Source organism: Colobus angolensis, unplaced genomic scaffold (assembly GCF_000951035.1).
Source record: "Colobus angolensis palliatus isolate OR3802 unplaced genomic scaffold, Cang.pa_1.0 Scaffold744, whole genome shotgun sequence".
In the NCBI taxonomy this organism is placed as follows: Eukaryota; Metazoa; Chordata; class Mammalia; order Primates; family Cercopithecidae; genus Colobus; species Colobus angolensis.
Genome location: NW_012121199.1, coordinates 322,122 through 345,867, shown reverse-complemented (window position 1 = coordinate 345,867; position 23,746 = coordinate 322,122). Strand labels below are relative to the sequence as shown.

At 51.3% G+C, this 23,746-nt stretch overlaps 1 protein-coding gene across 2 annotated transcripts; it reads right to left on the bottom strand.

The window, feature by feature from the left end:
* Positions 1-225: 225 nt before the first annotated feature.
* On the bottom strand, positions 226-12,579 carry IL9R (interleukin 9 receptor). Of its 2 annotated transcripts, none has more exons than XR_001000230.1 (9): positions 12,373-12,453; positions 8,594-8,694; positions 7,131-7,268; positions 6,591-6,702; positions 6,120-6,291; positions 5,640-5,756; positions 5,062-5,263; positions 4,412-4,517; positions 226-1,205 (listed from the first exon to the last, which is right to left on the bottom strand). XR_001000230.1 is itself a non-coding variant. In XM_011927779.1 (9 exons), the coding sequence occupies exons 1-9, from the start codon at positions 12,398-12,400 to the stop codon at positions 633-635; spliced, it is 1,545 nt and encodes a 514-aa protein (XP_011783169.1). In that variant the 5' UTR covers positions 12,401-12,579; the 3' UTR covers positions 226-632. The 2 variants fall into 2 exon arrangements, 1 of the variants encoding a protein (XP_011783169.1); XM_011927779.1 differs by lacking the exon at positions 8,594-8,694 and adding an exon at positions 2,988-3,072 and having other exon boundaries at positions 5,640-5,785; positions 6,120-6,298; positions 7,131-7,244; positions 12,373-12,579.
* Between the last annotated feature and the right edge of the window lie 11,167 nt (positions 12,580-23,746).

Genomic DNA, 23,746 nt, shown 5'->3' with positions numbered 1-23,746 from the left:
TGGGAGGATGAGGACAAGGAGGAATGAGGGTGCTGGCCTCCCAGGAACTGTCCCTGAGCCTCCACCCTGCTGTCCCGAAACTGCCCCTGAACCTCCGCCCTGCTGTCCCCAGAACTGTCATTGAGCCTCCACTGTGCTGTCTCTAGAGCCCAGAAAGCCCAGGGCTAGACAAACCCCACCCCTCATCCCTCCTCTGGCCCCTCCTCCCAGCCATCAACACTTTGGAATAGCCATCAAGCTCATTTTAATCTCTAGAAAGGTGCCTCAGGAAGACACAGAGAGGTCACACCAGGTGGTCATGGTGCCTTACCTGTGTCCACTGGGCCAAGGCTGGCCCTTTAAGGGTATGAGGGCAGAACAGCTGAGAGACCACACCCCTCTTCTCAGAGAGGCCAGGGATAAAGAAAAGGGACAGTGGAAGGAGGAACCTGTGGCCTGGATGCTGAGGGTAGAGGCTCCTCCCCACAGGCACTGAGCAGAGGGGTTGAAGGGGAGCCTCCAGACTCCATCCAGACAGGACCTCTGACCACTGCTAGGGGCCCCTTCTCAGGAGGTTCAGTCCCAGACAAGGACTCCAGAGACCTCAGTCCATTTTCCCAAAATGGACATGATGCGTCTGGCGAGTCAGGGACCTAGAGTGTCCAGGACCGAGCCTTGCTGAGGACGGAAGGGAGCAACATGCCCTGGAGGTCCTCATGCAGACCAGGCCTCTGGCAGTGGCCAGCCAGCACCCAGGCAACTCCTTGCTGGGTCTCCAGGCCCTGATGGTCACAGGAAAGGCCACAAGCCAGGGCGGGGATGGGCCCAGGGCTCTGTGTGTTCCCTGGGAGGGCTGAGAAGTGCCATCCCCCATAGCAGCCCAAAGCACAGTAATCACTGCTGCTGCTGCTGCTGCCCTCTGAGTCTGGGGGAGCTGACCCGGTGGGGGACGTGGGGGCCCAGTCCTCCTGTGGCAGATAGGCAAGGGTCTGTGCCTTCAAACCCATACACCCTGCTGGCAGCACATTCTCTGAGCTCAGGTGCCCTGGAAGCCTGGTCCCAGTGCCCTCCTCTTCCTCCTTCAGGGCCACAGATTTCCAAGGATGGACTGGGCCACAGGTGAGCAGTGCAATGGCCTCCTGGATACAGGGCTCCGAGGCTCTTCGTGGGGTGCCAGCACAGTCCTGGCTCAGCAGCACACCGGCCCTGTGGGCCCCCATCCAAGTCTGGAACAAAGCACGGGAGGAGGGAAGGGCTCAGGTGACATGTTCAGAACTCATCCGGGGAGCAGCTGCCTCCTTTCTGGCAAGCCTAGTCTCCCTCCTCCTCCAGAAAGCCCTCCTGAGGTTTCCCTGGGAGGGCTGAGAGGTGCCATTCCCCATAGCAGCCCAAAGTACACCCAGAGACCAAGCATCACCTGTATCTTGAACATTCTGTCTTTCTTCCATGTGCCAGCCCAACCTCAACGTGGGACCCTGAGTCCCTTCAGGCCCCTCACCGCTCCCCCAGCACAGGGCCTGGTGCTTACTGCAGCTTGAACCAAGGTACAGATGGTGACATCTGCCCAGGACAGAGCCAACTCCTGACAGCATGTGCCTCAGCGCCTTTCAGCAGCTACAGAGACTGGGCACTCCCACCTGACATGCACACACACACACACAGACACACACACACACACATGAGTCGCTGTCAAAACCGGTGACTTTCAAAGCACTGGGCTACAGCCAGCAGACCTGGATCCTTCTGTGGGGCCACAGGAGGCCCCTGCCTCCAAAAAGAAGCTATTCCCTTGGTGTGACCAGGAGCCTCCATCCCATTCACCACACACACCACACCCTCCATCACTGCAGTGCTCCCTGGAGACCAACCTACGGCACCAGATCTCCACCTGAGGGTCTAAATAACCTCTGGCAGGTGCCCTGATTCTCTAGGGAAGGGCTGGTGCCTGCAACAGCATGACAGTCCTGGGGACAGTCACAATGTGTGCCCTGCTCAGCCTTGTCCTCGGCTGCCCAGGTTCTCGACAGTCACACCTACCACCCTGGGGAACGGGGGAGACTCTGCTAAGAGCCAGGTGCCTGGTTTATGGTTCAAATTGAATATTTGGACAAAAATCTTGAAAACTAGGCTCCTCACTGAGAGAGAAAAGGATTTTCCTGCATAGTAAGCTGGAGCCGCAGTGTGGAGGGGACATCCTTGCCACACAGGGCCCAGGGATACCCTAGGGCACAGGGAGGGAAGATCCTGGAGAAGAGGGGTCAACTTGGCCCAGACCCCAGGGAGGGGCCCTCACTGCCTCTCTTGTCCTTTGTCCAAAGTGAGGAGTCTGAGGGGAAAAACTAGAGACCACTCACTGGAGCCCTGTCTCTCCTCCTCCTCCGACCCAGGGGGCATGAACCGCCAGCCCAGCAGGGAGGGGAGGGCCTGATGCAACCCCCAAGTTGCTCACTGGTCCCTGGGCTGTGGGAGTCCAACAGGGCCACAGAGGGGGAAGTGCAGAGCCCACTCCTCAGTTGTGGTGCCAGCATGCGATCCGGGGGGACCAAGGGACCAGGCAGAGCAGGAACCCAGAGGCAGTGAGAGCCGCGCGGGCAGCCCACACACCACAGACCCTTCCCCATGGCCACAGGACAGACACATTCGCAGAAGGAGGAGGTGAGGCACATGGTGTGTGCAGACAGCTGCAAACCAGAGGAGATAGAGATAAGTCATGAGAAATTTGCATTTTTTCCATCGACAATGGAACTGGAGATATGAGAACCAAAAGAAATCAGCAATGGAAAATAAAGCTAGTTTTTCCCCATTTGAGACACGCATATAATAAAGCTAGTTTTTCCCCATTTGAGACACGCGTATAAGCTGAAATTCACTGAATATACAGAAAAGGCTCCAAGCACTGACCAGCCTCCCATGCTGGCCGCCAACCCTTATGAAAGCCAACATCTTGGGCAGGCCAGAGCTCTGGGCAACCCCTGCCCCCCACGCCCTGCTGTGGTATCTGCACACACCTGGAAGTTCCCATTGTGCACACTGTAGAGGGGCCGGAAGAACGCCGCTGGAGAGGGCACGTTCTGGTAGAAGATTCTCTTCACCCTGAGGCCAAGAGAGGCCAATCAGAGGCCTATGGCGACCCAGGGGGCCTGAGGTGGCCTGAGGTCACTGCAGAGGCTGAGCTTCCTTCCATCAGCAGGAGGCCTGCCCACCTCGTCCCTGCCACTGCCTGTCTCCGTCTCCGGTCTCATCACATTCCAACCCACTCTTACTTAACGGCCTCACAGAACTGATTTCTACTGAGGCAGGCATCCTTTACAGCGTGAGCTGCTATGGTGGGTTCAGAACGGGGAGTTACCAGCTGGGTCCTCAGCCCGCAGAGGGAGCCAACACCTCCAGGAACCCCGTCTTTGCCATCAGCAGAAGGTCTGTGGCTCCCCACTCCACCCAGTGTCTCCCTGAGCACCAGACTTGCTGCCAAGGATCCACTGACCCTCCCACAAGGATGTCACCTGGGGCTCCAACCCAACAGGTGCTAATAGACCTCCCCAACCTCCCCGCAAGTGTGTCCCCCATTTCCCCACCTCAGGGGTCACCACTCGTATCTCATCCACCCACATGTCCCCTCTGTTGCTCCTCCTAAAACCCCGCAATTCCTTCAAATTTGCTCTGTCTCCACTTCTTTCACTGGCTCATGCCGAATCATCTCCCCATGGGCACCCCAATGGCCCCCATTGGCCTCCAGCAGGTTCCTTGTGTCCCCTTGTCCCAGCAATCTATTCCTCAACACATAAACTAGGTCATATCACACAGTTTCACACTTTCCTTTGCTCCAAGGAGAAGCCAAGCACCCTCCCACTTAGCCCCACCCAACACCCTCTCCCCACACCCTCTTCCTCACATCTGCTGCCTGACATGGCCCCTGCGCCCCTTCTTGTAACCTGACATGCGGTGCATGAGGCATGACGGTTTATTTAAAGAGAGTCCTTGTCCATCTTGTTCTCTAAGGCATCTGCCAGGGTGAGAACAGGGTCCTGAGCACACCAGATGCCCCAACTGATGAACAAACCAAGCTCCTCCAGAGGCAGAAGACTAGGATCCGCGCTCTTGATCTCAGTGACTCTGGGTCTGGTCGGGACCACACTGCCTTTGTCTTCGGCCTCTGCCACAGATCCCCCTTCCCTTCTCTCCCCTGGCAACTTGTGAACCCTCTTCTGGCCCAGGGTGGAGACTTGAAAAGCCCACCCCATCCAGGACTGGACAGTGGAGAGGGGAGAGGAGGAACCAGAGAAGGGTGGCCCTTGACTCCCCCCCAACCACACACTCACACAGGCACACAGTGACATATCTGCACACACACACTAACACATGTACACTATTACCCAGTCACACATGTACACACAAACACACACACACACCCACACACACATCAGCTACCTACCTGGATGAAAACTTGAACAGGAGGTAAGTCAGGCCAATCAGCAGGAGGAAGACGGACACAGCGACAAGGGTGTTGTCTGGCTGCCCCCAGGGTGGGATCAGAGGGCCTGTGGGCAGGAAGGGCCCGGGGCTGTGAGCAGCCTCAGTGCCAGGAGGCTCCCCACAAACCTATATGGCAAGGGTGCGCCCTTTAGTGCCCTGGGCTACAGTGGAAGGTTTGTGATGGGCCTTCGAGGTTTGTGTCACCTGCTGAAGGACCTTGTGTGAGTCATGCTCCTGGGCCTCACTCTTTCCATCTGCCACACGGTGGGTCGTCTCAGCACTGCAGTGTGCAAGGGTCAGCCCTGCCCTCCCTAACGACACTGAGGTCATGTCCAGCCTCCAGGCAGGAGCACCAACCCTGGTGTGCAGCCCTGCCACCCTCACTCCTAACAGGAGCCACTAACTACGGGTTCCCAGGAAGCCCCAGAGTTGGCAGGTGTTTGTTTCCGCCGTATAGACCTCAGACCTTCCGAGGAAGGGGATCCACTGGGGTATGGCTGCCTCAGGGAGGGGCTTCCAGGAGCATGAAAGGGTGCGGGGAGTGAGGTGAACAGGGGAGAAGACGCCCAGCCCAGACTCTGGAAGTGCCGCAGCCACAGCAGCGCCCACCTTGTCTCTGGGGAGCCTGGAAGCACACAGGCTGGCTCCACTCGCTCCACTGCCCTGTATAACGCTCCTCCTCTACCACGTCATCCTCCAGTGTGGCCATCTGAACACGCAGCCTGGCCTCATGGATAAAGCCAGGGTCCAATTCAAAGGCTTCAAGTACGAGCCAGGTCACCCCGACAATGTGATCCCTGTGCTGGGCCCGCTGTGGGGGTGGGGGCAGTTAGCAGGTGCTGAAGGTGGGGCTGGGTGCCTCAGCCCTCGAGAATACACACATGCATTATATGCTCATATAACACACACATGAACACACCTGTGTTAACACACAGGCACACTCACCACATTCACGTGTGCACACACACAGAGAAGGCACACTCACACTCACACACAGATACAGCTGCGTTGGCCCACAAATACACATATGCACGCACAGGCAAACATGTCTACAGGCACACACTTTCACACTCCTCACACTTGCATGCACACTACAAGTTGACATCTCCCTATGTAGAGTGGGGTGTCTGCCCTGGACTGCTGTTCCCAGGAGAGAGGCCCCCAGGGAAAGCCAGCCAAAGTGTTACCTCCCAGGCCTCTTCCTGCTTCTTGAAGGCCAACTCATAGCTGAGAAGTGTGGTCATTGGCTCCAAGGCAGGACTGATGCTCCAGGTCAGGATGCAGTGGCCAGAGCTGATGTTGCTCTGCAAGTCTGAGGGCGGGTCCAGCTTCACTGGAACAGAGTGAATCCATGTGAGGCCGAAGCCCCATGGGTCTGGGTGTGTCAGTCAAAACACACAAGACTGGGGCCAGAAAGATTCCCAAGGGGCATGGTCAAGGCCCTCTCAGACCAGGCACCTCACTGGGAGACTGGTCAAGAAAAGCCCCAGGCGGGACAGGACAGCAATGACTTCCTCTGGCCTCTGCAGCTAGACTAGGTGGTTTCCAAATCTTGCCCACTCACTGGGCCACAGGGGTCACAGGCTGCAGGGCCCTGCTCCCAACGCCCAAGCAGCCAGGATGTTCTTGCCAAGGGGCCCCGCCCCAGACCTATAGCCGCTGCTCACCGTGTCTCCGGGGCAGGTACTCCGGGTCCACCAGGCTGACCTGCTCCCTGCCAGACACGCAGTGGTGGAAAGTGATGGTGAAATTGTCGGATGGCACGAGCACTGCCTCGGGTGGCAGCACTACGGTGCACTCACTGCCCTGCAAGATGCACTTATGTGTGCTGCCGGGAGCCTGGTTGCTGGAAAGGGCATGTGTCAGCACCACGGGACTGCTACCCTGTCCTGGCGTAGCTGCTTCAATCCTGGGGACCTCACCCTCATCCCTGTCCAGAGCACGGGAGGAGGGAAGGGCTCAGGCAGCATGTTTAGAACTCATCCTGGGAGCAGCTGCCTCCTTTCTGGCAAGCCTAGTCTCCCTCCTTTCCCATGGAAAGCCACGTCTTTCCTCCATGTGCCAGCCCAACGTCAACGTGGGACCCTAAGTCCCTTCAGGCCCCTCACCGCTCCCCCAGCATGGCCCTCCACCCTCACCTGGTGAAGAGGAGCCAGGGGCTGGAGCCCTGGCCCAGCTCTGGGGCAGACCAGCGGCAATCGATCCTGAGAATGTTGTTGGTGAGGCAGGTGAAGTTTCCAGCCCTTGGCCCTGGAGACAGTGATCATTGGGAGCCCACAGTAAGTGCTTCAGGGCACAGCTGAGCTAGGGGGCTGGGGGGGGCTCTGACAGCTGACACCCTAGCAGGGCAGTCACCAGTGAATGATCCCAGCATCTGTCCAGGGAAGCACTGGGAGGCCTGGGAAATGATGGGCTCTGACTCCTGGTACACGGGCAAGTCAGACCCAGAGAGGCATCAAGAAGGTGAAGGAAGGGAGACTAGGGTCGGTCCAGGGACTGAAAGTAGGGAGGTAAAGGTAGGGAGACTAGAGACTGAGGTCCAGGCTGACCCCTAGAGGACACGCCCCAGCACAGTTTGAGCCAAATCTTTCCCTAGGGACTTGACACTGGACAACCCAGTCCCCCAAACATGCCCTAGTTCTCCCCCCACCTCATACAAACACATGCCCAGCCCTCACCTCGTCCTTCCCCTGTGACAGAGACTCCCAAGCAGACACAGGTGCAGACGCAGGTGCAGGCCAGGAGCCAGGTGCCCATGTCTCGCCTCAGGGCCTCACTCTCCAAGGTCCAGCCTGCAAGGGACTGGGCTGAGGGCCCTGTGCAAATCATCCCTCTCCAGAGGGGTGCTCCCCATGAATTGCTCCCCAGCAGCGTGGTCAGTGGGTCCCCACCTGCACTCACACTGTGTCCAGCGTCCTGGCACCACTGCCCAGGCTTTACTGATAAGGAACTGTAGCTCAGAAAGGCCATTTGACCCAGCCAAAGACTCATGGCTACAGGGTGTAAGGAGCACCCTCAAACTTAGATCCTGGACTCTGACTCAGCTTGGTCTCCACATTTGCCGAGAAGACTCCTCTCTGGGATGGGCATCCTTTGCCAGCCCATCCCCCATCCCTGGGCCCGGGCCCCATCCTGCAGGGGAGTCAGGCTTGGGGGAACAGGTCACTACCAACAACCACAGGTGCATTTTCTACTTTAATTCTCACAACAGCTCCACGAGGGAGAAGCACTGTCCCGGTTCACAGGCAAGGAACTGAGTCCCAAGGAGGGGAAATGACTTGCCCAGGGTCACACAGACAAACTCCATGCAATTTTTTTTTTTGACAGAGTCTCCCTCTGTTGCCCAGGCAGGAGTGCAGTGCCTCTTGGGCTCAAGGGATTCTCCTGCCTCAGCCTCCCAAGTAGCTGGGATTACAGGCATCCGCTGCCATGCCCAGCTAATTTTTTTTCTTTTTTTTTTTTTTGTATTTTTAGTAGAGACGGGGTTTCACTATGTTGGCCAGGCTAGTCTTGAACTCCTGACTTCAAGGGATCCACCTGCGTAGGCCTCCCAAAGTGTCAGGATTACAGGCATGAGCCATCACACCCGGCCTCTGCATTCTCTCTCCCTCTTGTCTTCTTAAATAAAGACCCATCCAAGTGTTCTGCCCCAGAAAGGTGGACGAGGGTGGCAGCAGAGTATCCATGTAACAGATGGCACTTCCTGAACTCTGTCGCACCCCTGTTCCAAGGTACCTGCAAAGGAGAGCACCACCAGAAGGGCAAAGCCCCCCAGTGCTGGAGTGTGAGGCCTGAGTCCCAGGATCCCTGGGGGGAGCCACAGGTTGGCCAGAGATGAGGGGCTGGGTGTCAGGAAGTGCTTGGGTGTGGGAAGGCTGCTGATGCCCTATCACCCCATTTGCAGCTCCAGATGGTACACAGATAGCCCCTAGGCAGGAAGCAGGGCCAGCCTGGTTATATAAGACTGATTACTGATAAGGAGGAGGAAAAAACCAGACATGCACGCAGACTACAGCATGCATGCCCTTAAGGAACCTGCACACCCTCAACGGGCAGCAGGCACTACTGTAACCCCACTCCGCCCTGCTACAGGTACTCATAGGACAGTCCCCTGTTGGGACTGATGATCATGAAGCCTCACCCTTCCCTAGAATGGAGCGTGCAGCCTGGCACCACCGGCCGCAGCATGAAACACCATGGCAAGTTCTCTGCAGCAGTGTCTGTCCTTTCTTGCAGCAGTTACTGGAAAGGTGGGAACGGGGAAGACAGTCAGCCTGCTCTTGGGATATGTGAAGGCAGGGTTGGAGTGACCACCAGGGCCTGGGGAAGCCCAGGCACAACAGCCACAGCTGAGAGTTGACCCAGGCCCCAGGATGGACGACCGTTACCCCAGCAGTGGAGAAACACCCACATCTGCGTAGTATCAGGCCAGGCCAGCCATAAGCTAACCCAGGAGCAGATGGCTTGAGAGCAGGGAGTGGGGTGGCTCCAAGCTCAGCAGGCCTTGTTTCTAGACAGGGAAGGGGGATGGTAGGGCAGGATCCACATGTGACACCTGAGAGCTTCAAAGTAGGACCGGAGAGTTGGGGACAGCGACAAGGCAGTACGGTAATCTGAGGGGAAGGTCTCTGCTTTTCCTCTGCACTGGAAACTTACATCTGTACCTGGTAAGCTCAGCAGGGCAAGGTCACCACCCTCCTACAGATGAGGAAACTGAGGGTCGGAGACCTGGAACCTACCAAATACCTGACTCCTGACACCTCTGTTCTTGGCCCATTCCCACCGGCTTCCACATAAACCTGTGAACTTCCCAAGGGCAGTGCCTGGAAGGTGCCCCTCAGCACATGCCCCAACAGGTTATAACCCCCATCCTCGACCATAGGGCCAGGCAGTCAGGGCAGGTGCACATACCCCTACTTGGATGCTCCCTGCTCCTGGATGTCACCAGGGAGGCCTCACCACAGCTCAGACAACACCAGGTCACAGGAAGGTTGTGAGAGCAGGAGGGGAAACCAATGTGCCACCAGGGACAGAGCTGCCTCTGACAACCCCACTCCTGCTGGGGAGCCTGGCTGACATCCATGCCCAGCACAGCCTATCCCGCATTGGGTCCACCTGTTCCATGGCCTCAGTGTCGAAGTCTGGCCTAGATGCCTACTGGGCCTTACAGCCTGGCTGCCCTGCTTCCGTGGGCCACTGTGAAGCTGTGGGCTGCCCTGCAGCTGGAACCCTGCCTCAGATCACAGGCTCTGCCACACCCACAGGAAGGTCTTTAGACAGACTCAGCCCTTCACCTTTCCTGGCCCTCATGCCCTGAACACTCACCTAACACCGGGAAGAATCTTAACCCAGAGCAGGCCACCATCATGGAGGCTGTCCAGGCAGCCCTGAGCATCTCTGTGCCTCGAAGCACACTCTTCAAGTTGCCCTCACACTGGCTACTGCACACCTGCACACTTACTGTTACACAGAGACTATTAGGCATATATATCTCGCTCTGACTGCGCACTTACTGTTACACAGAGACTGTTACGCATATATATGCATATATATATATCGCTCTGTTGCCCAGGCTGGAGCACAGTGGCGTGATCTCAGCTCACTGCAACCTCCGCCTCCCGAGTTCAAGTGATCCTACTGCTTCAGCCTCCCAAGTAGCTGGGATTACAAGCATGAGTCACCACGCCTGGCTAATTTTTGTATTTTTAGTAGAGGCAGGGTTTCACCATGTTGGTCAGGCTGCTCTCGTACTCCTGGCCTCAAGTGACCCATCTGCTTTGGCCTCCCAAAGTGCTGGGATGACAGGCATGAGCCAACATGTCTGGTCATATTTTGTCTTTGTTTAATGGGGACAAGGAAGGGTATCCCGGTTCTTCTGGACCATTCAGGAGGCTGGCAGCCATAGAGGTGGATAGGATGGAAGTTACTATTGAAGTGGACACTTGTCCAGCAAGGTCTTCTGTCTGCTGGGGGAAGAGGAAGAAATGCAGACCTTGGTATCCCAGAAGCAGCTGGAGCCTGGGGACATGGAGGCTCTGCTAGAAAATGGGTCTGGAAATGGGAGCAGGGGCCAGCTCCCTCTCTGGACCACATGAGGACTTCCTTCAGCACAGTGGGAATCCCCAATGCTTTTGGGCATGGAGCGTGTGGAGGTGCCGACAGGGGTGGGGATGGGGATGGGCAGGAGGCAGGAGGGATGGGGTCAGAAAGGCCAGCGGGAGACAAGTACAGAGACAACAGACACTTCATCCAGAAGGTGCAGGAAGGCAGGGTGGGAGAGAGATGGCACCAAGAGGCATTTTCCACACACTTTCAGAGAAGAGGATGGGGGGCGGTGCTGCATCCGTGAGGTAGATGTCTGTGGGAGCGCTGGGCCACAGCTCAGGAAGAAGTCAGGGCTGTACTCGGCACTGCAGAGGTGTTGTTGGGTGGACAAGGGCACAGACCCAGGGCAGAGGGGAGCAGGCGAGGGTGGGTGTGAGAAGCAGAGAGGCATGGAGGAGACCCCTGCTGCTCTGCTTCCCACTGTACCCTCTGCCAGCTTCCCTCCCCATCACAGGTATGGTCTTTCATGAGGACTTCCCCCAGGCCCCTAGTAGGCATCCCCAGCCGGATGGAATCCCTGAGCCTGAGCAACTCTCGTTCTGCACAGCCCTGAACTGACAGGGCCCAGGGGTTGGGCAGTGGCCATGGGACAAGGCTGGAGTAAGGGTATTGATACAGTTCCCTGGGAGTCTGGAGGCGAGATGGGAAAATGATGTCCGTGCTCTTCCTGCTGTCTTGGTGAAGAGGTACTCGCAAGTTGCCTGCTCTGCCCAACACGCCCCTCCCATGGCCTTGCTGCCCCACTGCAGTTGAAGGTCATCACTGTGTGGTGTCCCTACATGAGGCTCCTTAAGGTAAGACCCTGTTTGATCATGTTGCCTCCCCTGCACCCATCTCAACTGTTTGATGCATGTTTTCCACTCCCCTCACAGTGGCTGCCCTTGCTTCTGGACGGTGTTCATGTTGCGGGTACCCAGGAGTGGGGCTCTGGGATGCTACTTGAAGACACGCTGAGAGGATACCCACTCTTGAGACTAATCTACCTCATTTAGCTAAGCTCTGGAAAGAGGGTGAGCCCAGAACAGCATAAATCAAAGGAAGATAAAATGGGGGCCTAGACCTCAGCTCCACCCCGTGGCCCTCACAACTGAGGCCCAAGTATGCCCATTCTCACCCAGCAAAGGCACCCCCACAAAGGTCAGTTCAATCATTGAGGAAGCAGAGTTCCTTCCATAATTAGAAATTCTGCCTGACAGCTGGGCGTGGTGGCTCAAGCCTGTAATCCCAGCACTTTGGGAGGCCGAGACAGGCGGATCACGAGGTCAGGAGATCGAGACCATCCTGGCTAACACGGTGAAATCCCGTCTCTACTAAAAAATACAAAAAAACTAGCCGGGCGAGGTGGCGGGCGCCTGTAGTCCCAGCTACCTAGAGGCTGAGGCAGGAGAATGGCGTAAACCCGGGAGGCGGAGCTTGCAGTGAGCTGAGATCCGGCCGCTGCACTCCAGCCTGGGCGACAGAGCGAGACTCCATCTCACAAAAAAAAAAAAAGAAAAAAAGAATTTCTGCCTGACAAACTCAGTGCCCTTCCCTCCATCTGGTTGGAGTGTGGCCACACTAGCCACAGCAGAACCCATGACCCTTACAGGACTGGAAATTAGTTTGTAATCCTTGAGTTCAGCGCTGCAAATTTGGCCATCTCTAAGAGATACCCAAGGCCGGGACACCGGAGGAGGTAAAGCTACGGTGGTGTTCTCAAACACCACGCTTCCACAGTGGCTCCCTGGGCCCAGGGATGGAGGGCCACTTGTCCCTCTCTGCCTTCTGAATTTCATGCTGACTTGAGAGGTCGGGAAGCCCAAAGCACAGACTCACCTTTCCAGATGCATCTGCCCAGTCCCATCACAAGTCTGAGGCATCCCCAACCTGGAGGTGATTTGTCACCCAACTGTCTCTGGGTGCACAGCAAAGACCCTCAGCCTGATTCAGGAGATAACTGCAACAGTTGGTGACGTGAGCCTTGCACGACAGGTTCACACAGGCCGCCCACATCTGAAACCACAAACGCATTACAGAGCTGCTCTCCCAAACAGAGCTGAGAAGTGTCTGTCAGCACTAATCTTGTAAGTCAGGGAACTGTGAGACATGACAACTTTACAGTCCCCATGACCTTGAGAATTGCCAGACATGGACTTCAGTGATTTGTCTACTGACTGGCAAGTGAGTGTCCACTGTATTCTTCCCAAGAAACACCACTGAGATGCATTAAACTGACCTCAGGAGGCAAGGACCTGTGCAGGTGCAGAGCAGTGCCCTTGTCCCCTTCTATACTTTGCCAAAACCAGAGGTGTCAGTTCTCCTTCTACCAGCTAGAGCAACCTGTGAGCATCAGGGGTGGGGAGAGTATTCAACATAAAAGTAATGCAGACTCAGTTGAAGAAAAGCAATACCAAAGAAAAATTATTTACCAGGGTCCCCTTTCACCTCCCCCCAGAGGTAGTCACTGTGAATAGTTAGGCACAAGTCCATGCAGACGCTGCTGTCTCTTGGTGGTTTTGTTTATTTTATTTTCTTTTTTGAGATGAAGTCTTGCTCTGTCGCCAGGCTGGAGTGCAGTGGTGTGATCTCGGCTCACTGCAACCTCCACCTCCTGGGTTCAAGCGATTCCCCTGCCTCAGCCTCCTGAGTAGCTGGGACTATAGGAATGCGCCACCACACCCGGCTAATTTTTTGTATTTTAGTAGAGATGGGGTTTCACCATGTTGACTAGGCTGGTCTCGAACTCCTAACCTCAAGTGATCTACCCACCTCAGCCTCCCTAAGTGCTGGGATTACAGGTTTCTTAAGCTGAAACAAATGCTTATTTCTTAAGGACTCCTGTTTGCAGCCTTCTTGTTCCCCTATGTTTTTGCACCGTCTTTCTAGGTCGGCACATAAAACCTACCTCATACCTTTGATGGTAGTATACACCATGGTTTAATAATCCCTGCAATGTCTAGGCCCAGTGCCTCACACCTGTAATCCCAGAACTTTAGGAAGCAGAGGCCAGAGGATCCCTTGAGGATCCCAGGAGGTCAAGATTAGTCTGGGAAACAGAGTGACACCCTGTCTCTAAAATAAAAACAATAATAATCATAATTTCTGCAATTAACATTTGGATTGTTGCCTGTATATGCTATTTTATTTATTTTTATTTTCATTTCTTTAGACACAGAGTCTTGCTCTGTCACCCAGGCTGGGCTGGAGTGCAGTGACATGATCATAGCTCACTGCAGCCTCAGACTCCTGGGCTCAAGTATACATGCGATTTTAAATGAATTTAGTGAACATTTCTGGGCATGGATCTTCAACCAACAGAGTGAGTCCTACTGTAGGATAAATTGCTAGGGGTGGAATTGTGGGGTCTCAGGGTTAGCATTTTAAAATATTGATAGATGCTGAGAAGTGGCCCTACATAAAAAGTGTTGCACAGACTTTTACTCTCACCAACAATGAAAGAATGCCTGTAACCCTCACCAACAGTAAACATTATCAGTCTTTTTCATCTTTGCTAATCTGATAGGCTAAGATATTTCACTGTGGTTCTAATTTGTACTTCCTTGAGTATTAGTCAAGATAAGCATCTTTTCATGTATTTCTTAGTTGTGTGTTCTTTGGGGTTGATTTTTAATCAGCTTGGCTCCAGTCTTATCTGCTACAAGCATATACTGTTCTACTCACTGGAGCCATCCCTGCACTAGTGTCCTTACCAAGAGAGCTTCTTCCTGTCAGGGTGCCTTCCATCTTGCTGAAGCCAGAATTTACTAACTCAAGACCAGCAGACCACACTACCCATATCATAACCTCTGAAGCAGAGACCGCAAGGGCTGGATAGGGAGAAAGGAAATTCTCAAAAGAAAAACCAAAGAAGAGAGCCCAAAATTCTGCATCTAAATTCTACCCAAATCTCTAGATGACCCTTGAACTATACATCTGCAGGCTAACTCCAAGGAGCCCAGCTAAGGTTAAACAACCTGAACAGAAGTTTCCGCCGTTCACCTCAGGACACAGTTTTCTGCCTGCTAAAATAACAAACAAACAAAAACAAAATTAAAAAAAATTTTAAACACACGCCAGAGAAATAGAACACACAGTCTCAACAATGTGTATCATTCACAATTTCTAAGATAAAAACAAAATTATCAGACACATGAAGAAACAGAACTAAGTCACCCATGCTTAAGAGAAAAGATAATCAATGAAGAGTGACTTCCAGGAATAAGTTGTTGGAATAGCAAAGGTTTTAAAGCAGATACTCTATGCTCAGATATATAAAGGAAAATATGCTCCCAATGAATAGATAGGAAATCTCAGAGGAGAAATAGAAACTATGCAAAAGAACCAATGCCAGGTGTGGTTCTATACAAAAGAATCAAGGCTGAGGCAGATGAGGTCAGGAGTTCGAGACCAGCCCAGCCAACATGGTGAAACCCTATCTCTACTAAAAATACACAAATTAGCTGGGCATAGTGGTGCACACTTCTAATCCCAGCTACCTGGGAGACTGAAGCAGGAGAATTGCTTGGACCCAGGAGGCAGAGGTTGCAGTGAGCCAAGATCATGCCACTGCACTCCGATGACCTGGCTGACACAGAAAGACTCTGTCAAAAAAGAAAAAAAAAAGAAAAGAAAAGAAAATATATAAGCAAAAAATACATCTTAAGTAAAAATACATCTTAAATAAAAGGAATAGGCCAGGCATGATGGCTCATGCCTGTAATACCAGCACTTTGGGAGGCTGAGGTGGGTGGATTGTTTGAGCCCAGGAGTTCAAGACTACCCTGGGAAACATGGTGAAACTTCATTTCTACAAAAAATAATACAAAAATTAGCTAGGCATCGTGGTGTGCACCTGTAGTCCCAGTAGGAGGCTGAGGTAGGAGGATCACCTGAGCCTGGGGAGGTTGAGGCTGCAGTAAGCCATGATCAGGCTACTGCACTCCAACTTGGGCAACAGAGTGAGACCCTGTCTCAAATAAATAAATAAATGGAATAAATTATAACAATGCATACAACAAGAAGAAACATTAACCTCTCTGAGCCTCAGTTTCCCTATCTGTAAGATGGATACAGAGAGGACTTGTTATATGTTCAACTACATAAATTGTCACAGCCCTATGAGGTAGAACAGAGGTCAGCAAACTACATGGGCCAAATCCAGCCTAGTTTATAAAACTTGTGAGCTAAGAATGGTTTATACATTTGTATGGACCCTGCATGCTTCCACTGGTTTATACTCTTTTTCTTTGAGACAGGCTGGAGTGCAGTGATGCAATCATAGCTCACTGCAGCCTCAAACACCTGGGTTCAAGCGATCCTCCTACCTCAGCCTCCTGAATAGCTGGGACTACAGGTGTGCACCACCACACCTGGCTAATTTTTTGCTTTTATTTTAGAGAATGGGTCTCACTGTGTTGCCCAGGCTGGTCTTGAACTCCTAGCCTCAAGTGATCCCCCTGCCTTGGTTTCCCAAAGTGCTGGAATTACAGGCATGAGCCACCACGTTTGGCCATCTTAACCATTTTTAAGTGTACAGTTCAGTGATATTAACATATTAAGCACTATTATATTGTTGTGCAACCATCACCACCACCCATCTCCACAATCCTTTTCATCTTGCAAAACTGAAACTTTGTACCCTTAACCAACAACTCTACATTCCCTCCTCCCCTCAACTTGACAACCACCTGTCAACCACCATTATGCTTTCTGTCTCTATGAATTTGACTATGCTAGGTACTTCATGTAAGTGGACTTATACAGTATTAATCTTTTTTTTTTTCCAAAGTGTTTTTTTTTTCTTTTTTTTTTTGGAGACAAAGTCTCTTTCTGTCGCCCAGGCTGGAGTGCAGTGGCACGATCACAGCTCACTGCAAGCTCCACCTCCCAGGTCCAGGTGATTCTTGTGCCTCAGCCTCCCGAGTAGCTGGGATAACAGGCATTCGCCACCACACCCGGCTAATTTTTGTGTTTTTAGTAGAAACAGGGTTTCATCATGTCGGCCAGGCTGGTCTTGAACTCCTGGCCTCAAGAGATCTGCCTGCCTCAGTCCCCCAAAGTGCTGGTATTCAAGGTGTGAGCCACCGCACTTGGCCTAAAAAGTATTAATCTGTCTGTGATTGGATTATTTATATATAGCCACCTCTGCTCTCTTCTGGTTAGTATCTGTATGACATGTCTTTTCCTATCCTTTCATCTTCATCCTATTTGTGTCTTTAGATCTAAAGTGAGTCTCTTGTAGACAGTGTATACTTGGATCATTTAAAAATGTTATTTATGTCTTTGTTTTTTGAGACAGTTCTTGTTCTGTTGCCCAGGCTGGAATGCAGTGGTGCAATCACAGCTCACTGACATCCTGGGCTCAAGTGATCCTCCCACCTCAGCCTTCTAAGTAGCTGGGACCACAGATATGCACCATCACGCCTGGCTATTTTCTGCTTTTTGTATTTTTTGTAGAGACAGGGTTTTGCCACATTGCCCAGGTTTGGATCACTCTTTAAGTGGTACATTGACAAATTATAATTGTATATGTTTACAGAGTACAAAGTTATATTAGAATTTAGGAATATAAGATGAAATGATTAAATCAAAGTAGTTAACATATCCATCACCTCATATACTTATTCTTTGTTGTGAGAATATTTACTCTTGGCAATTTTGAAATGTGCAATAAATTACATTTATGGCTGGGCAGGGAGGCTCACACCTGTAATCACAACACTTTGGGAGGCCAAGGCAGGAGGATTACTTGAGGTGAGAAGTTCAAGGCCAGCCTGGTCAACACAGCAAGACCCCATCTCTTACAAAATTAAAAATTAAAAAACAGTCAGGAGTGGTAGTACGTGCCTATAGTCCTAGTTAGTAAAGAGGCTGAGGTGGGAGGATCTCTTGAGCTCATGAGTTCAACGTTACAATAAGCTGTAATTGTGTCATTGTGCTCCAAGTTCATGTTTGGGATAATTAATAAAGAAAAATAAAACTTCAGTGCTGAAGGAAAGGCAAATGGAACAATTGATTATTGCAATTTTATAAGAATTTACCAGACAGACTGTATTCTCTAGCCCCATGCTAGCAGTTGCAAGGGATTTCAAGTTTAAACACTTATGTTTATGTAATCAATAGGTACCGTTAACTGACAAAAGTCCTAGTGTATATCTTGACAACCTACAGAAATATTTGTAAATATCTTTGTCTATACAATGGACATATTAGTAAAGTAAGCTTAGATATTTAAGCAGATGAATTATTAATATTTAAGTATTGAAAAGCAATGAGCAAGTGCATATTCATGTACCCATGAACCCAATGGTTCCCTCTGTCGCCTCCTGCTCGATGGCAAATTCTTTTTTTAAAAATTTTTTATTTATTTAATTTATTTTATTTTATTTTTATGATTATTATACTTTAAGTTGTACAGTACATGTGCACAACGTGCAGGTTTGTTACATATGTATACTTGTGCCATGTTGGTGTGCTGCACCCATCAACTCGTCAGCACCCATCAACTCGTCATTTACATCAGGTATAACTCCCAATGCAATCCCTCCCCCCTCCCCCCTCCCCATGATAGGCCCCGGTGTGTGATGTTCCCCTTCCCGAGTCCAAGTGATCTCATTGTTCAGTTCCCACCTATGAGTGAGAACATGTGGTGTTTGGTTTTCTGTTCTTGCGATACTTTGCTGAGTGGATGGCAAATTCTCAACCCATGGAGACTGAGGGACAAACTGTGTCAACTTCATTTGAAACTCTAGCCCAGCAAGAAGGCCCTCTAAGTCAGGGCACCCGGATCAGTTCCCATATATAGATTCTTGGTTACGGCCAGTTTTTGACCCCCCCTCCACAGTGGTTAAGAGGACAGGCAGCAGCTGTACTAGTAGCAAAGGGACAGTTAGTTAAGGAAGGTTCTCACTCTACCTGCCGAGGGAAGTTGGCACCAGAAGTTCTGTCCGACCCAACACCAGAAGAATCATGGCAGGAACTGGTACCAGCAATTACCCCTCCTTATCGGGAGGAAGGGTTCCCCACCCCTGAGCCCACAGCACCTCCACCTCCACCAGATAACCACACCCCTAGACCACCCAGAGTACACAAGAGAGGAAGTGAAGCCACAGGAGAAACTACTCCCTTGGCAGCTCGTCTACAGCCCAAGACTAGAATCCAAATGCCCCTGAGAGAGCAGCAATATACTGGGGTAGATGAGAACAGACACATGGTGGAAAGGCGTGCCTTTGTGTATCAACCTTTCACCTCTGCTGACCTCCTCAATTGGAAAAATAGTACTCCATCTTACACTGAAAAGCCTCAAGCTTTAATTCACTTGCTCCAAACTATTATACAGACCCATAATCCTACTTGGGCTGATTGCCACCAGCTGCTCATGTACCTCTTTAATACAGATGAAAGGCAAAGGGTGCTTAGGCGGCAACTAAGTGGCTAGAGGAGCAAGTCCCACCTGATTACCAAAACCCCCAAGAATATTTAAGAATTCAACTTCCAGGAACAGACCCCCAGTGGGACCCGAATGAGGGACCAGACATGGAGAGGCTAAGGCGGTACCGTGAGGCATTAATAGAAGGTGAAAAGAAAGGGGCTCATAAGGCTACAAATGTAAATAAGGTCTCTGAGGTCATCCAAGGAAAAGAGGAGAGTCCAGAGCAATTCTATGAAAGACTGTGTGAGGCTTATTGTATGTACACTCCTTTTGATCCAGACAGCCCTGAAAATCAGCGCATGGTTAACATGGCCTTAGTTAGTCAAAGCATGGAAGATATCAAGAGAATATTGCAGAAACAGGCTGGGTTTGCGGGTATGAATACCTCACAGTTACTGGAAATAGCCAATCAAGTGTTCGTGAATAGAGCCGCAGAGAAAGCCGTAAGGAAGGTGAATGCCAGCCTAGGCAAAACGCCAACTTACTGGCTGCGGCCATTAGGGAAATTACCCCAAAAAGAGAGGGAAATGGGGGTTCTGGGAAGAATACCCAGTCTAATCGCCCACATTTGCAACATAACCAATGTGCATATTGTAAGGAGATAGGACATTGGAAAGATAAGTGTCCCCAACTGAAGGAAAAGCCAGGTGATTGGGAACAAAAGACCTCAGATAAAGTTGAGGGAGCTTTGTTCAATCTGACTGAAGGGCTACTGGACTGAAGGGGACTGGGCTCAAGCACCCCCAAGGAGCCCATGGTCAGGATTACAACTGGAGGCAAGGACATTAAGTTTTTGGTCGATACTGATGCTGAACATTTGGTAGTGACCACCCCAGTCACCCCCTTATCCAAGAAAACCATTGATATAATCAGAGCAACATGAGTTTCCACTAAGCAGGCTTTCTGTCTACCACGGACCTGCTCAGTGTGGGGACATGAGATAGTTCACCAGTTCTTATACATGCCTGACTGTCCCTTGCCCTTGCTGGGAAGAGACTTGCTTAGCAAGCTGAGAGCCACCATCGCTTTTACAAAACAGGGCTCTTTACAGCTAGAGTTACTGGGAACAGGAGTTATCATGGCCCTTACAGTGCCCCGGGAAGAAGAATGGAGACTTTTTCTAACCGAGCCAGGCCAAGAGATAAAACCAGCTCTAGCTAAGCGATGGCCCCGAGTATGGGCAGAGGATAATCCTCCGGGACTGGCCCTCAACCAAGTCCCCGTACTCATAGAAGTTAAGCCTGAGCTCCAACCAATTAGACAAAAGCAGTATCCGGTTCCCAGAGAAGCTCTCAAAGGAATCCAGGTTCATCTCAGTCACTTGAAAGCCTATGGAATTATAGTTCCTTGCCAGTCTCCATGGAACACGCCCCTCCTGCCTGTCCCTAAGCCAGGGACCAAGGACTACCGACCAGTAGAAGACTTGCGCTTGGTCAACCAAGCTACAGTGACTCTGCACCCAACAGTTCCTAACCCTTCCACATTGTTAGGGCTGCTGCCGGCTGAGGACAGCTGTAGGTTTACCTGTCTGGACTTAAAAGATGCCTTCTTTAGCATGAGAATAGCTCCTGAAAGCCAGAAGCTGTTTGCCTTTCAGTGGAAAGATCCAGAGTCAGGTGTCACTACTCAGTACACTTGAACCTGGCTTCCCCAAGGGTTCAAGAACTCCCCTACTATCTTCAGGGAGGCCCTGGCTCAAGACCTGCAAAAGTTTCCTGCTAAAGACCTAGGCTGTGTCTTGCTCCTGTACGTGGACGACCTCCTGCTGGGACACTCCACAGCAGTTGGGTGTGCAAAAGGGACAGATGCCCTGCTTTGGCACCTGGAGGATTGTGGGTATAAAGTGTCCAAGAAGAAAGCTCAGAGCTGAAGATAGAAGGTATGCTACCTGCGATTCACTATTCAGAAAGGGGCATGCAGCCTGGGGTCAGAAAGAAAGCAGGTCATCTGCAGCCTACCAGAGCCTAGAACCAGAAGGCAAGTAAAGGAATTTCTAGGAGCTGTGGGGTTTTGTGATTATGGATTCCAAACTTTGCGGTACTAGCCAAACCTTTGTACGACGTTACAAAGTGGGGCAACCAGGAGCTTTTTGAATGGGGGGTCTCTACGACAGCAAGCCTTTTGTAAGTTAAAGGAAAAACTTGTGTCGGCCCCAGCCCTAGGACTACCAGATTTGACAAAGCCCATTACACTCTATGTGTCAGAAAGAGAAAAAGTGGCAGATGGAGTTTTAACCCAGACTGTGGGGTCCTGGCCAAGGCCAGTGGCCTCTCTCTCAAAACAACTAGATGGGGTTTCCAAAGGCTGGCCTCCATGTCTAAGGGCCTTGGCAGCAACAGCCCTGTTAGCACAAGAAGCAGATAAACTAACCCTTGGGCAAAACCTGAATATAAAGGCCCCCCATGCTGTGGTAACTTTGATAAATACCAAAGGACATCATTGGCTAACAAATGCTAGATAAACCAAGTACCAAAGCTTGCTATGTGAAAATCCCCGTGTAACTATTGAAATCTGTAACACCCTAAATCCCGCCCCCCTGCTCCCAGTATCAGACAGCTGGGTCAAGCATAACTGAATAGAGATGTTGGACTCTGTCTATTCTAGCAGACCTGACCTTCAGGACCAGCCATGGGCATCAGTAGACTGGGAGTTATACATGGATGGGAGTAGCTTCATCAACCTACAAGGAGAAAGATGTGCAGGATATGCGGTGGTAACTTCGGATGCTGTCATTGAAGCCAAACCATTGGCACAGGGCACTTCAGCCCAGAAGGCTGAGCTCATTGATTTAATTCAGGCTCTAGAACTCAGTGAAGGTAAGACTATAAACATCTACACTGACTCTCGATATGCCTTTCTAACCCTCCAAGTGCGTGGAGCATTCTGTAAGGAAAAGGGTCTGTTAAACTCTGGGGAAAAGGACGTAAAATATCAACAAGAAATTCTACAATTATTAGAGGCAGTGTGGAAACCTCAGAGGGCGGCAGTCATGCACTGCAGGGGACACCAGCGAGCCTCCACCTCAGTGGCCGTAGGAAACTCTCGAGCTGATTCTGAAGCTCAAAAAGCAGCATCTACCCCTAACCCAGCATCGGTAGTTGCCCCCTTACTCCCTCAAACACCTGACCTGGTACCTACCTATTCTAAGGAAAAAAAAGACTTCTGCCACGCAGAAGGGGGCAAGTAATAAAAGGAGGATGGATCAGACTGCTAGATGGGAGGGTAGCTGTGCCGCAGTTGCTAGGAGCCACAATCGTATTGGCCATGTGCGAAACCACTCATCTAGGGCAAGAGTCACTTGAAAAATTGTTAGGCCGGTACTTCTACATCTCACACTCGCCAGCCCTTGCCAAAGCAGTAGCACAATGGTGTGTTACTTGCCAACAGCACAATGCGAGGCAAGGCCCCACTCTTCTGCCGGGCATGCAAGCTTATGGAGCGGCTCCTTTTGGGTATCTTCAGGTGGATTTCACAGAAATGCTGAAACGTGGAAGTAACAAGTATTTTCTGGTAATTGTGTATACTTACTCTGGGTGGGTGGAGGCTTATCCAACATGAACTGAAAAGGCCTACGAGGTAACCCGTGTGTTTCTCCGAGATCTTTTTTTTTTTTTTTTTGAGACGGAGTCTCGTTCTGTTGCCCAGGCTGGAGTGCAGTGGCCGGATCTCAGCTCACTGCAAGCTATGCCTCCCGGGTTTACGCCATTCTCCTGCCTCAGCCTCCCGAGTAGCTGGGACTACAGGTGCCTGCCACCTCACCTGGCTAGTTTTTCATATTTTTTAGTAAAGATGGGGTTTCACCGTGTTAGCCAGGATGGTCTTGATCTCCTGACCTTGTGATCCGCCCATCTCGAACTCCCAAAGTGCTGGGATTACAGGCTTGAGCCACTGTGTCCGGTTTCTCTGAGATCTTATTCCTAGGTTTGGACTGCCCTTAAGAATCAGCTCAGATAATGGGCCGGTGTTTGTGGCTGACTTGGTACAGAAGACAGCAAAGGTGTTAGCAATCACTGGGAAGTTACACGTCGCCTACTGACCTCAAAGTTCCAGAAAGGTGGAATGAATAAATCGGACTTTCAAAAGTAGTTTACAGAAAGTATGTCAGGAAACAGGATTAAAGTGGATACAGGCCCTTCCTATGGTATTGCTTAAAATTAGATGTACTCCTTCTAAGAAAACAGGATACTCCCCTTGTGAAATACTGTATTATAGGCCTCCTCCTATACTATGGGAGCTTCCAGGCACTACCCAAGAGATAGTTCAAATTGAATTACAGCAACAGCTACAGGCTTTAGGAAAAATTAGACAATCTCAACTTGGGTAAATGAGAGGTGTCCCATCAGCTTATTCTCTCCAGTTCACCCTTTCTCACCAGGTGATTGCGTGTGGATCAAGGACTGGAACATAGCCCCTTTGTGGCTATGGTGGAAAGGACCTCAGACTGTAATCCTGACCACCCCCACGGCTGTAAAGGTAGAAGGAATCCCAGCCTGGATCCACCACTGCCATGTGAAACCTGCAGCCAGTGAAACCTGTGAGGCAAAACTGAGCCCGGACAACCCCTGCAAAGTGACTCTGAAGAGGACAACAAGCCCTGTTCCAGTCACACCCAGAAGCTGACTGGTCTATGCATGGCGAAAGCATGAGGAGAATCATCATAGGGCTCATTTTCCTTGTTTTGGGGAAAATCAGACCCTCTCATGTGTGCCCCCTTAGAGTTGTGAGCCCTTAAAAGGGACAGGAATCACTTACTTGGGGAGCTCGGCTCTTGAGATGAGT

Excerpts from the sequence above, each read along its gene's own strand:
- IL9R (XM_011927779.1), bottom strand. The coding sequence starts at position 12,400 with ATGGGACTGGGCAGATGCATCTGGAAAG. Across the intron at positions 6,703-7,130 it reads TGTCACAGGGGAAGGACGAG|GGCCAAGGGCTGGAAACTTC; the intron begins GTGAGGGCTGGG and ends CACTGTCTCCAG. Across the intron at positions 3,073-4,411 it reads CTGTTCAAGTTTTCATCCAG|GGTGAAGAGAATCTTCTACC; the intron begins GTAGGTAGCTGA and ends TCTTGGCCTCAG.